This window comes from Pavona decussata, unplaced genomic scaffold, assembly GCF_977016875.1.
Source record: "Pavona decussata unplaced genomic scaffold, jaPavDecu1.1 SCAFFOLD_21, whole genome shotgun sequence".
NCBI lineage: Eukaryota > Metazoa > Cnidaria > Anthozoa > Scleractinia > Agariciidae > Pavona > Pavona decussata.
Genome location: NW_028145444.1, coordinates 2,574,997 through 2,590,274, shown reverse-complemented (window position 1 = coordinate 2,590,274; position 15,278 = coordinate 2,574,997). Strand labels below are relative to the sequence as shown.

Here is a 15,278-nt window from a genome sequence, read left to right as displayed (position 1 = left end):
AAAGGGAAGAACATTATAGAAGGCGTGATATTGTATTTTGGATCAAAATATGGCATATTTTGAACTGACTTCCTATATTACTATAACAACAGAAAGAGTGATCGTCACGATTTGAGCCACTCACGCCATATAGGCAGGAAGCACCCTTGATTAATTTCTGCTGGCCATTTATCCTTGTGGTGGATATTCTTTTAATTACTCGTTATAATTAGATTTAGAATTTTCGGCACTATGAAGACGAACAACATTTATCTTTTGTTCGACTTGCCTGTCATTGAACGTCACCAAACAAATGACCACAAAACAATATTTGTTTCAAAGGAGTTTAGCTTATCTGTTTGGTCGGGCAGGGCAACATTCATACGAGGCGAGCTTTTTGTACATGTCTCTGTCACAGTTTATCAAACCACTTCATTCATTAGTTCAGTACTTATTCATTTAGTTCTTAAAATTTGGGTTATCACATCTACCGATACGATCCGAAAAGGATTCCGAGCTGAGCAGGAAATTTTTTGCCTGACCTACGAAGACACGTCACGCTACGTCACGCACTCCAAAACACTCCAATCAGATTGCTCGTAGTTCCAGTCCATTGTGGTGAAGCGCGGTAGCCTTGAACTAAACAGGACAAGAACGATTCGGTGATGTGACACACTCGGTCATGAAGTTTGGAATAGTCAGATTTATTCTGGCAATTATCGGTCTCATAGTGATTATTCAAGTTCTGACTACTCTTCATTTCTCATCCACACACTGGCCAGACGAGCACCCGGTCATTGGAAACCGCCATGTTCGTGGAGGACATGGAAAAACACGCACACACGTGGAAAAAGCGCAGGTACAGTGATTAGGTAAAAAAAATTATGTATTTTTCTAGATCCTTCTTTCAGTTCAGGAAAAATCTCACTGTTCTCGGGTAGGAGTCATGAATCAAATGGCTGTGGTTTCATGAAATAACTCGGTTGGCGTTTTGTTCGTCAACAGGGCTCGCAATATTTCCCTCAATTCAGCTGAGCAATATAATATCGATCGTATCTGCGTTTGTGCGCAAAATTTTACCGGTTTGTTTTTTTAGCGGTGTTTTTATTTTACAAAATTAGTTGACCCCTGGCAAACAGCTTTTTGCCCGTTACAAATCATAAAATTATTTCTCCGACCATTTTTTCTCCATGGGATTTTTATTGTGAAGCAGCTAGTTCAGTTTGTGAATAATTTAATGCTTTCTAGCTGGTACCTAGTTTGTATGGTGAGTGTAATGGCAAAGCCTTTATGACCTCTGACGCTCTTTGCTATAATAATCTAAGCTTAAGAAAAGCATCGATCGTGCTTTCCGATCGAATAGAGAACGTTATTCTAAGGGCCTCTTGTTATAAAGACGTCTGTGAGGTCATCTGGTATATGGAACAACGCTATTAACAGTTCATTTTAGACAATACTAACAAGCTTCAAGGCCAAATACTTTTAATGATGTTCTCTCATATAAAGCGCGGGAGTTATTAAGTAACCTGAAAGCGGAAACGCAAAAGTGGCCAAGGCAGGAAGAGGTGTAATCGATAGATTGATAGAAAATGTATTTTTGATCGCCCAAACATATAAGCTACATGTAGCTTAGTTCATTGTAGTTAATTGTTGCCCCTAAGCTAAGAACAAACGCTCGTGTGTTTAAATGTATAAATGAGCTTACTTATACATGCTTTACAGACTTAAGAGCTTGAATTAAAGTGTCCGCGAATCACCGAGAATTATGGAAAATGTCATAATCTGCTTGTATCTTTGAAACATAATTAGAACAAAGCACAGCCTTGTAAAATACTTTTTAATACGCAAAGTTTACAGACTGTGTTTATTTAACACGTCAGCTGAAAATATTCATCCTTTATTTTCCGTTCACAAACTGCACATGATTGTGAGTAAAGACCTTGTTAGTGGTTTAAGTATTGTGCCATAAGAGGCTGACTTTGTCTAAGATAAAACTTGTTGATCATCATTATCATTAAATCCTCATCATGAATTCCCCCATTATCTCATCCAGGACCAAAGTTAGAAATGAGATGTCCACTTTTTAGAGGCCCTGCCAGGGGGGAGGGGGTCCTTTGTCTCTGGCCTCCATTTCAAAAAAAGTCATGTGTTGTCCTGTTATGTTACTTGATGTCGTTGCCAGAAATTCAAGACAAGAGCACAGCTAGAGTCTTATACAAGACAATAGAGAAAGGTTCAATCACTCTCATGGCCTTACATGTACCACATCTGTTTAAATTTAGAGGCAATTTCTTTATTTCAATCTTTGCTGTAAGGAGTTGTCCCCCTCCATCTACATGTGGACCGGTCTTAGTTGACACATTTGTTGTTTCTTCAGTAAAGGTTGTCTTTTGTTTCTGTTACATTTCATGTGTTGTCGCTACTTTTTGCCTATAATAGGTCACTTCTTAAAATTTACCCTGACACTGAGCCTTGCACTTTTTCACTGTTTGAGAACATTTGCAATAAAATAATTCTTTCTAATGTTTTTATGTTTTCAGAGGTTATAAGTTTATTAAATATGTACTAAACACCTAGCCCCAATTGTTCAAAGAGCAAATAACTCTATATCCACTGGCTAAGCTGTTGTGGTCTCCCTGTCTATACTCCACTTGTTTTTTTTTCCCTGTGTCTGTAGGTAAAGCAAAGTAAAATGATACAACAAATTGCTATCCAGCAGATAACATGTACTCCGACCAATGCATTTTATCGGCTGGATTACGTTATCCACTCTTTGAACAACTGGGGCCTGGTATGAAGGATCTTATTGTTCATAACAAACAATGTATAGTTATACTTAAACATTCTCTCAATCTGGTTCTTTGACTTAAGGTCGGTCAATACAGTATTAACAATTTTGACAAAAGCATATAAATTTAGTTACCTTAAAATTGCACTCAATGTGTACATGCCAACATGCACAAATTCACACTCTGACATAAGAAAAGCAATAGTTATTATTATTGAATTTTGTATTGATTGTTGTGACTGACATTAGTGTTTGATTTGCTTGCTTCAAGCTTCTAAATTTCTTGTACAGTTATATCATCTGACATATTGAGAGATGTATGTTTTAGTCAGTGGGATATTTAAATGTGGTCTTGCACATGGAGAGAGGACTCGAACCTATGACCTTCCGATTACTATAGTTTAAGTGAGAATGGTGTATTATTCAAAGTGACACAGGCATACTTGGAAAAAGGAAATCCGAGTGCCCCTATCAGGAGTCGGACCTAAGACCTTCCAATTACTAGTGTGTGGTCAAGTGGTCAAGATACAACATCACATTTCTTCAAGACATCAGACATAATTATTGTAAATGTAGAACAGTTCAATCGGAGCGGTGATTCAGTCGCACCTAAATTAGGCTTTCTTGTTGCATTTGTGCGTCCACATCATACATGTATTTTTTAGGTGCACTGAGAAGAATCCAGATCCCTATATGTATCCTGCTGGTAGCCCACTTTTAGGTGCTGCACATGTTTTTAAGTATTGATGTTGGTTGTGAGGGGCCATGGTACATGGCAATTATCTCCTTTTCCTGTCACTTGGTAACTGCATTAACTGTGCCTGCTCATCAACATAAAAGTGGGCAATATTGTAACAACACTTAAGTTTAATGATGTTATAATATTATTAGTTATTGTCCACCTTTTAAAAGTTGAAGCCACTTCTTCTAAACCATTTCAGTTCAAACATAATATTATATAGATGATGTTGGAGCTCTAATGTATGCAAAAGTCATTATTTCATGTTATTGTAGAACTCCAAAATGCCCAAGGTCACAATATTGATTCAAATTTTATCACATCCACATTGTACCATATTTTTCAAATTTACTAAATGTTTCCTGTCATTTTTAAAATTCCAGATATTAGGCCTTCAAGACAGAAGCTTAAAAAAGATGTATCAATTTAAATGACAGTTGTGTTCCTGAACACAAGCCGATCTAATTGGAATTTTATTTTAGATTTCCAGATGTGATAAAAACGAGATCTAAATTTGTGTCTTTCTAGAGTTCAAATTGAAACGAACTCTGATGATATTGAAGGAGTTCAAATGTAAGCTGCCTGAGTTGCGTGTACTTCACTGCCTTGATATTACTACTGACAACTGTTGCTTTGATCTCTATTTGGTTATCACAAACCGACCAATATTTAGTTAAAAATTCAACCACAAATATTTCTAGTCATTTTTTATGTGCCCTACTGTAAATTCTCATTTTCCACATATTTGTAACTACAATGTGAATGATTCTTCACTCGATCAGAGTATGTCCTATTGTGGTCAAGTTGCTTGATTGTTTTATTCTCTTAAACAAATTTATTTTAAGTTTGTTATTTATTTATAACCAAATATATTTAGAGAGCTATTTTCAGCCAGTGCAGCGTAGCTGGCTTAAGTGGATGCTAGTCCCTTTACATGTTACCCCCACCCTCTCCTCGCAGACCACCATCACCGGTTACATATACAGTAGATCCAGAATGAACCCTCTCCTACTGACTCCCTCTGAATCAAGCCCTGGCCCAGGGGATCCAGAATCATCCCAGCCCCACCCCCTCTCCTCCTCCCCCCTGGCTCAAATTCTGGTCCAGTGGATCCAGAATCCATCTGCACCCACCCCACTCCCCTAGTAACTCCAACCCTGGTCCATTGGTCTGGAATCCACATCCCCACCCCTACCTCACTGGTTTTGTTTATCCTTTAACCTCTAATATCAAAGAACAAATTCTCCTAAGCCATTTGGTTAATGGCAAAATAAAATAAACGAATAAACGAAACGAATATCTTGTTCCCATACCTTTCTTATAAAAGTACTGGGGAGAAGTTATTAAAATATCAAGAAAATTCACCTTGGGTGATCATATCCTTACTTCTCATGACCTCAGGGGTTGTATAAGCATTGATATTACTAAGAGAAATTGTATCCTAATCACTGGTAGGGCTTAAAGGGTTCACTTTCCACCCTAACTGCCCCCAAAGAAGTTACACCACTGGTTGATCTAGCATTTAATATTATGCATATAGTATACACATTAATGACACAACAATCTGTTTTTTCCCTCCCAAGAAAAACATACGGTATTAAGGATGGTGCCTACTAATACCGAAGTATTTTTGTGCGGCTTATGACTATGCGGGAAAAACAGATCTTAGCAAGGCCTCTTGGAATCCAAAAAGAAAATTGGGGGTAACCACATATTTTTCAGAGATAATTAAGCAATAATATCTCTAAAAAGCGCCAAAATATAAAGCAATGTATGGGATTTTTTCCTAAATTGAAGTTTAATTATCTCTGAAAAATGCATGGTTACCCCTAATTTTCCTTTGAGATACCAAAAGCACTTGCTAAGTTCTGCTTTCTACGTATAGTTTTAAACCGCGCAAAATCATCCCTGTATTAGTAGGCACCACTCATAGGAAACCCTAGTATCTCAAGATGCGCAGAACGTATGCGCAGTAACAAATAGTAGGCACCGTCCTTAAGTAAATTTTTTTGTCTCTCTTTGTCCATTAGGCTCCAAGGCAAGATAGGAATGATTCAATGCACGAGGGAGAATCTGAAAAGGGTCCTCAACTACCAGGATTAGAAGCACCATTTGTGCCACCATGCCAAGTAAAACATAAAGATGCTCTTTCAGCCCTGCGGCGGGTGAAATCAGAGACCTGCAAAAGACTTATTTACAAGACAGCTTGCCTGTCAGAAGCAAAGAAACTGTATAATCTTGATATAAAAAGAACTTGTCCTGTTCCACGGGAAAAAGGGAGTCCTGCGAAGTGGATTGATGTCGCTAATACACCATATGGGAATCCTATCAGGATCGCATTTGTTGTAACACTACATGGTAGAGCGTTTAGACAAGTCAGGAGATTGTTCAAAGCTCTCTATCATAACAACCATTACTTCTTCTTTCATATTGATTCTGTAAGTTTCTGTTCATTTGTAATTACCTTAAGGGAAAAAAATATTGTGGATCATTTACATGAATTTAACAAACAAAGCTGTAAGTAAGGCCTGGGGTTTGGGGTGTCCAACAGTTGAAAAAAATCCCTTTGGTGTCCTTCCATTTGCAGAGGCACAGTACGCGATGTGGTGCCTAGCATCTGAAGGCTGGCAGTTTGAAGCCTAGCCTTGGCCATTGCATTGTTTCATCAGACAAGAGACCTTACACCACATGGTCTCTCCTTCCACCCAGGTGTACATAAATGGTTACCAGTGACCTAATGCAGCCGGTAACCCTCAATGGATTATACTTCCAACCCTTTCCTGGATGTAAATGTGGGCCACTTGTGAGATTTTATCATACCTTACCTTCTTTTACTAAATTTCATTTGTGGGACAGGAAAAGGAGGATCTCTTGCCCCCAACTGCCCCACTGTCTTTTACCCCCAACCCCATTCACCCCTTCCTTTATGGCTTCTGCCTCAGTGTGTTTTCTCTGTCGCAAAATGTTATGTTTCAATCTTCCCCCATTTCTCCGGCTTACCACAATAAGCAAATTTTATCCCCCTCTCTCTTCTCTCCCCCATTCCTTCCTATCCCCTGCCCCTTTTCCCTCTCCCTTCACCACTGGCTTCAGTGATTAGTAGCCTGTGAACAGGCTCCCAAGTGGGGTATGGGGTGAAGACAAAAATCGAGCTTGGAGAGGGGGACAGGGGGAGAAAGGGAGGGAGCCTGTGGACATTCTTTTGATGCCACCGTTCCACCCCCTTGTTATTAACCTGCGAGTAATATGTCAACAAGGTAATTTTATGCCAATCATTCCGCTTGAGTGAGTCGGAATATCAGTAATATTTGGCAATGACATTATTCATTGGGGAAATCCAGCGAGAAGGAAAGCACATAAATTTGTAGATTCTGCAAAAACTTCTTTAGACGTGACGAAATTCTTAAATGCAAAAAAGTGTCGATAGTTTCCTTTTTCAACTCTTTAAGAACAAGAAATTGCCTGTTACTCCTGGGCAACAAACTCCAAAAGAATCGCCGACTGATGAATCATCTTCAGCGAAGAAGTGAAGACTCTTCGTCCCCAGCGTCGATTGCAAACACTTTAAGGCCTAAGTTAGATAGCTCCTTAACATTGTCCTTTATTATTAACACCAACAGCGTGACAATTACAAGCTAGATCACTCAAAGTTCCACATTTCTTTTAACATCCAAGGAAGTAACCGGAAGATCAAACTCTTGTCAAAACCAGTTGGTAAACATTCCAAGGACATCTTCCTTTTTATCAACAGAATGTATCTAAAAATCTTCAGCTCTTTTATAAGCCCAACGATCTGAGGAAAAGATTCATTCGATTTCAGCCTCTCCAACCTGCAAGCCGAAAAAGCTTCACAATTTATGCAAATGTACACCACACGACATTCAAATGATTCAATGTGTCAATATTCTTTGCAAAGCTGTCAACAATCAGAGCGTGATACCAGAATCTAGTATCACAAGACGGCGGCATTCAAACAATGTTCACAGGCTCCCTTTCTTTCTTTCTCGCCCCCATACCGCGCTCCGCTCGCCCGGCACGCCGATTTTTCTTTTCACCCTATACCCCACTTGGGAGCCTGCTCACAGACTAGTGATTGGGGACAGCCCCAAACAGAGCCCTGATGTGTGATGTCACAAATAATTATTCAAATTTGTGAAATTAAGGGATTCGATAAGATGTTCAGAAAGAACATGATGAAAAATGCCTGCTTGCCAAAACTCAGCTTGTTATTGGAATTTGGGGATAAAATATTGGCACTGTCATGTTCTGATAGCTCTAATACAATCACCATTCTAATTTTGGCTCATTTCTAAAATTGTCTTCGTTGGGAGTCACCAGAGCATAAAGTGCCAATATTTCGTCCCAAAAAATTTTGTACTCAGATGATGTTTGGCGAGCGGCTTTCGTCATCATACTCTTTTGGAATGTCTCATGTAAGACTAATCCCAAATATTCCAAATATAGTTTTTGAGATTCATCAGTAAGGACTTAATAATGTTTCCATAAGAAAAATTAAAAGTAATACTGTTCAACGTTTCTTCTTATAAAATGCTTTAACAAGCAACTGACCATCCGATCTCTTAAATGTTTCCATGACTGGTAATATCATGTTGGATATGCTCAGGTTAGAAGTTCACATGATTATTCCATAATGACAGCTAGAACATTAGCCAGGCATGGCTTGAACCCTTTACATATTATTTGCATGCATGTTGTTCCAGAAAATACCCCCCCCCCCCCCCACTTGCCCTGCCAACCCCTGTGCCTCGGAACGTTTTTTGTCCTTTTTTGTTCAACCTCCCACCACTCTGGAAAATCCTGTTAAGCATCATGCCGTCCTTTTATTAAAATTTTTGGGTTTGAGCCCTCCCCCACCTTCCCCTCAGAATAACCAACGATTAAGATTCCACTGGCCCAGGTTGGTAAATTGGGTTATTGCTGGAACTGCTCACTCGTATAGGAGCTTGAAGAAAATCACATCGGTAGTAGGGGAGGTACATGTGCGTTATTATCCAGTTCATGGGTTGGGTGGGTGGGGTGAAATCAGCAATGGACCAGACCTTTCAGAGTTACCCCTCCCCCCCCCCCCCCCCCCTCAGCAGTATCTCAAAGATCTCAAAGATTGGAAGTGACTGTAGACTTTTCTAATGCTAGTACCCCCTGTTGTAGAATTACCAGTTTCAGTGGGGTTGCTATATTCTGACGAGCTCAAAGCCAACAAATGAAATCCATGTTAATTATCCAGTGACTTATTGTACCACCATATCCTCTGGTCTTTTGCAGAGGTCAGATTATCTTCGCAGAGAAGTTCTGAAGATGATACGTAGTTTTCCAAATGCAGCAGTAGCACCTTGGAGTATGGCGACCATTTGGGGTGGAGCCAGCCTGCTAAAAATGTTACTCAGGTGTATGGAAGATTTGATGGCCAAGAAAGATTGGAAATGGGACTTCTTTATCAATTTGAGTGAATCTGACTATCCCATCAAGTAAGAGAAAATAAGACATCTATGTGTACTTGTCAAGATATATTTGATCACACTTGATTTTTCATTGGGCATACAGAGTAGGCAAATTTTGTTCTGCTACAGTAAATGTCCAATGACCACCAACTGTGATTTTTGTACTTAAAAAGTAAAAAGGATAAATAATTATGTATTTTTTCCCAATCTGTTAAACCAAGATGTTAAGCTCCAGTACTTGAACATGTATAGCTGTCATAAGCAGCCGCAACCTGTAACACCTGTTTACGGCTAAGTTTACTTGATGTTACAGGTCATGTTTAGTCCCTAAAATGGTTATTTTAATAAGTATACACACCAAGCAAAGCACATCAAAAATCAGAAAGAACAGCCTGCGAATACAGCTTTCTTCAATATTGCTCCTGGCCCCCGAGGGGTATTTCAAAATGCCCCTCGGGGCCCACGAACAATGAGAGGCAGCTTTACTTGCAGGCTAGTTCCAGAGTATAGGGAAATACATTTCTGAAGGTCTAATTTTAAACATTTTCTGGGCATGCATGCCCAAGACCGTCCAAGAAACGTAAGCCCACTTCAGGCCTTCATTCAATGGCCATTGACCATGTATTGGGGTGTTATGGGTGAAAACGTACAAGTCACACCTGCTTTAAAACATTTGTGATGGCCCTGGTATGTATCTGTACCAGAGAGAATTGACCTACACTCTTCCTTCAGGGAGAAACAATGGCATTATTACAATAGTTGGTTCTTGATGTCAAGGTTTCCTTATGCAATTTAAAGTATCTGGTTAGTAATTATCTTTCAAACTAACCATGTGATGTTGCTTTTTTCAGGCATAATTCTGAACTGGCTGAATTTCTTAGAGCTCGTCGCGATTATAACTTCTTAAAACCGCATGGAAGAGAGCTGACAAGGTTTGTGTCCTATCACTTTTAATTACTGGTTGAAAACTGGTACCAATCTTTGTAGGGTATAGAACCATGGGTTAGTATTGTTTTTTACCTTTAGTTTACATTGTTACCTACAGTCCTGGCCAATATTTTCTGGGCCGGGACAAATACAAAAATAGTGTTTGCAGTGTACATTTGTGTTTTGGATTTCTATAACCAGTCGCTATAACGCTTGGTGGTGCTGTCGTTGCAAATTTCTGGAATCCCCCCCTCTGAAATTTTTGACCAAGATTGAAGTAAACAACAATGTTGGCATTTTGTATCAGTAAGTTGAAGTGTAATTTTGTCTTGTGCAACAGTGTTAGCTCATCGTTTGTTTTATACATTATCTTGTTTGCTGTGCTTTCAAATTTTGTACAGAGAGAAAGAAAGTTAATGTCAACATTATTTTGTCTCACTGTTTGTTTTTCTCTAGGTTTATCAAAAAACAGGGGTTGGACAGAACATTTTTAGAGTGCGACGAACACATGTGGCGGCTTGGTGATAGACAACTCCCCCCTGAAATTGACATTGATGGAGGAAGTGACTGGATTGGATTAAACAGGAAGTTCTGTCATTTTCTAGTGATGTCAAAGGATCCCCTTGTAGCATCACTTAGATACATGTATGGCTACTCTTTGCTTCCTGCAGAGGTAAAATAGAGATTCAATAGCTGATTTGTAAATTTGGATTTTAAGTGATGATACATTCCAGGCATGTCTCCTACTTGTCTGGTCTGTTGTGGGATCACCCTTGCTGCCCCTTTCCTTTGTCATATGTGGGTTGAGTTTGTTGTTGGTTTTCGTCACTGCTCCGAGGGTTTTTCTCCAGGTACTCCAGTTTTCCTCCCTCCGCAAAAATCAACATTTCCACCCCGAAGAGCCACCCCGTGGAATCCATTAAAATTCCCATCCCCCACCAACAACCCATCCTACCCAGCTGTCGTTAACTACTGAGATGAGTTCCAGTCAGGAAATGAGGCAAGCCAAACCACCACACCATTCTCCTAACACAATTACATTATCCACCATTTTGTTATAGTGCTTGACAAAGATTATTTTCCCTTGGAATGAAAATTTCTGTGGCAGGGAAAAATGTAACCCTTATTCATCAAATTGTACCTTAATATCTTGTGGTTTTCTTTTGCAGTCCTTCTTTCATACGGTGTTGAGAAATGGCCCGTTTTGTGAGACCTTTATCCGCACTAATCTGCGTCTGACCAACTGGAAGCGTAAGATGGGCTGTCGCTGCCAATACAAGCACATTGTCGACTGGTGTGGGTGTTCGCCTAATGACTTTAAACCTGAGGATTTGCCCAGACTAAAGGTGAAAATAAGATTAATGCCACTTTATAGGGAAAATATAATTATCACCATCTAGTGTAACTGGCCATTTTTATTATCATCTTTCAGTGGTGGCGGTGTTCTCGTTTTTATTGTTGTGATACTAATAAAAAAACAATTCATCATTTTAAAGAGCAACTGAAATGGGCTATCAAATAACCATTCAAATTTTCAGTGGAAGCCCATTAATAGTGCTTGCTCTTCTCAACCCGATAAGTACTTAGGCATAGTTCATGGAAATGTTGCACCATGATCGGTTTGAATTTTACGACAAACTCTGTGCCGGTTGTTATGTAATGTTTAAAACACGAGCAGCAGTGTTTTATCGGGATTTAAAACCACGAGGCGAAGCCGAGTGGTAAAACACGTGCTGCGAGTTTTTTGGACGGCTTCAAAAACATTCCTGGAAAAGCGTGTGTCAAGAGAGTTCATAACAATTTTGCTTTTGTGAACATTGGAAATTAGCATATGATAAAAACATTAAACACCGCATAAAAATAAGGAAGAGGTTTTATTGGGTTTTAAAACTACAGAACGTGATGTTTTATCAACCGTTTGATAGGTCAATGGGCTTATGAATTTGTTAATGAGTTTTTGAAGTCAATGGTAATTTATTTTTTCCAACCAAGCTACCCACCTTTTCTTTACCTTTTCTTTTTTTTCTTCCTTTCCTTTTGTTTTTTTTGTTTTTTTTTTTTTTTCTTCTTTAAAAAAAAATTTAATCGGAAATTTCAATCAGTACCCTTCTATGGTTTATCCAATAGTTCTAGGAAGCCTATAGTTAATAAGCCCCCGGCTTCTATATAGGCTTCCTAGCCTTTAACACATTTAATATTGTAAATAGTCAAGTATGAATATTGTAATAGTAAGAATATTGTGTGTCGTCTATAATGTATTTATGTTGTATTTTTTTGTTAATGGCAAATAAATTGAATTGAATTGAATTGACACATATATGTGATGTGCTTCATGTTAGTGATATCGATGTGTATGTTACAACATCTTTTGAAATCTTGTTTTGTTAGAGCAAAAATCCAAACTACTTTGCACGGAAGTTTGAGGCCATTGTCAACCAAGAGGTTATTAATCAGTTGGACTCCTGGCTTTACGACCCCTACCCTGCTGACATGCAAGGCCTCAACTATTACTGGGAGAACATTTTCCACCACGAAGACTCTATTTCAAAAGCAAGCGATGTCTTTAGAACTTTCTATCAGTCTTTCGTCAGGGTGGGGATGAAAAGCCTGAAGACACAAGGAAGCAATGGCCATAAGTGCCTCACTCTGGGGACTGGAAATATTAAGGAAGTGACAGTTCTTAATCAACATGATCAATTTTCCGGCGTGCTAGCATTGTATGACATTGAATTACCAACAGGCAATGGGGACAGGCAATTTGTTACCATGGAAACGTGGTTGGCTCCTTTGAGTCACGAGGAGCTGTTAAATTTGAACATGAGCAATGGACCACAGCGACTGGTTGGATTAGAGGTACTTATTTGTAACAAAAAGATTTCATTATTTTTAAGAAAAAATTTACCTTGCACTTTGAATTCTTGTCAGCGGCCACGCTCATTACCAGCATATTGTCGGTTTTAAATGACAAACATAAGTCACCGCTCTGTATACAGCCCGTGAAATCAATGGAAGCCAATGGTAATTTGCCAAGCGCTGGTAATCGCGTAGAATTAGAACTAGGGAGGAGGCGTGTTTTATCGGGTTTTAAACCCGATAAAACACGTGCTGCGATTTTTTTGAACGGCTTCAAAAACATTCCTGGAAAAGCGTGTGTCAATAGAGTTCATAACAGTTATGCTTTTGTGAACGTTGGAAATTATCATAGAAGAAAAACACCGCATACTAATGAGGAGTGTTTTATCAGCTGATAAAACACCGCATACTGATAAGGAGGCGGTTTATCGATAAAAAAGTCACTGCACGTGATGTATGATCGATCATTTAAAAGGTCATTGGGAATATGAATTATTAATGAGTTTTTGAACAAATTATTCAAATTGATGTCTTCAGATAACTTCATTATGGTATATGGCTTTTCCAAATTTCAATTACATTGGTTCATTTTGGAACACAACAGTGATTGGCCCGAAATTTATGCCCGCATTGAATTCAACCACGAGCTGTGCAGTGGTCTTCCAAATAGAAGACCATGTTTTACAGAGGAAAGACCGCCGCAGCAGAATGCACAACTTATGTTGTTGCAAAGACAAAGGATGAAGAAAAATCAAGTGACAAAATTTCCTCCCTGCAGTTTGTATGCAACACTGCAATCATGATTATTTCCGTCATGTTAGTCAACCTCGGGCTCCTTTTCCCATTAAGTATTTAGCTAAGCGCAGCTGGTGATAATTTGATAACTTTTGCTTTGCCCTTTCGTTAAATGTAATATTATTTTGCTTTCCCCTTTAGCTCTGATTTAACTCATTGCCGTTTCCGTGTTTTAGGTAGGGACCATTTGGGACCAAAAGGAGAGGGTCTTCCGTAACTTGGCTCACTTGATGGGTCCCTGGGATGACCCGGTCTTGGTTCATCGCTGGGTACACGGCAAGGAGTTTGAGGTTAAAATCATGTGGGTGGACCCCATTAATGTCGTGACAGGAGTTTACGAAATGAAAGTCATCGAAAATTGGGTGGTATCTTTTCACAAACCCACCTTCAAGAAACCAATGCGGCCTGGAAAATGGACGATTAAAATGATCTTCTCGCATAACGGAGAAGACATGGTGATTGGACAAGTCAGTTTCCTCGTCATACCAATGTCGTTTTCTAAACAAAAGCCAATCAGCTTTCAGGACGCCATGGCTGCAAACAGTGGTCCCCCTGGGGGCATCTACAACTCGAATGACTTCTTAATTGAGTTTGATCGCGAGGCGAACAACACTGAGGCTCTCGCGAAAAAGGCGGCAGAAAATTCCAGAAAGGCGGGTCCTGAACTGGACGACTGGATAGACAGCGAAGTGGATTATTTTTGGACTGCGGAGTCATCTTGCACAATCAGCGGGAAAATTCCAGGGTGTGAACACATTCCACTTTGTGAATCGACAATATGGAGTTCAAGGTCACCCGACCCCAAGTCAGAATTAGGCAAAGTTAAACCCAATGGCAGACTACGGTAGTGGCTGAGTTTGTCTTAGGCGTTTTGGAATTTTTAAAATTATTCTTGAAATTTTCAACAGATACATTGGTGTTACTCTGTAAATACAGATGAACGTGTCAAAAAGCAAGTGCTGGAGCGAGTTGCGTAAACTTAACTCGGGTGTAACTGCTAACGTTGGGCGTTCACTTGAAGTCCCAATAATGTCAAGCATCTATAAAAATTATTCCACGAACGCGCGTTGGACTTGAGATGATAGATTTTTAGAAATGATGATTTTTAGAGATGATAGAATTTTTATTATCCAGTGATCACGTTTTTAACAACATCTCCTTACATTATTACTGCTTGATCAAACATGTGGGTCTTGATAATTAAGGAAGTGATCACCAAAAGACAACATCTCTTGATTTTGAAATAAATTCTCCCAATTAGTGTCGTGAGAAATGTATGGATAACAGAAAGGAGAGTATGTATTTTGATACTGGGCATTTACATAACATAACATATTTTATTGACTTTCCCCGAGAGGCTTTTCAAAGAGAATGAACTAATCTAAAGGTTTAAGATGGTGATTTTGTCAGGAATGGGGGATTGAAGTAAGTAGTTACATGCGGCGTTAGGTTTCATGCAATTTATAGCGAAGAATGACTGGCGGTTGTATTCCTAAGCAGTGGTGGTTTATTTATTACGTGTACGGGATGAAAACAGAATTCGTATTAATGTTTGTAAGCTATATCTACGTTATTGGTTTTTCAATAGATTGCAGATTACAACTTTTAAAGAAATTCCATTTCATACATGTACAGTTAATTTAAAACTATAGTTTTGAGAAATATTTGTTCTATAAATGGATTTTGTTCGTCAAAACACAAATTAAGATTGTTATTTAGATACATAGGTACACCATGG

General features: G+C 39.0%; 1 protein-coding gene across 1 annotated transcript; it reads left to right on the top strand.

Annotated features, from left to right (window-relative positions):
* Nucleotides 1-599: 599 nt before the first annotated feature.
* On the top strand, nucleotides 600-14,827 carry LOC146486215 (xylosyltransferase 1-like). The gene is made up of 8 exons (XM_085099478.1): nucleotides 600-838; nucleotides 5,537-5,944; nucleotides 8,790-8,992; nucleotides 9,817-9,897; nucleotides 10,349-10,565; nucleotides 11,062-11,238; nucleotides 12,281-12,745; nucleotides 13,717-14,827. Exons 1-8 carry the CDS (start codon nucleotides 662-664, stop codon nucleotides 14,386-14,388), a joined length of 2,400 nt encoding a protein of 799 aa, XP_084955604.1. The 5' UTR covers nucleotides 600-661; the 3' UTR covers nucleotides 14,389-14,827.
* Nucleotides 14,828-15,278: the final 451 nt, after the last annotated feature.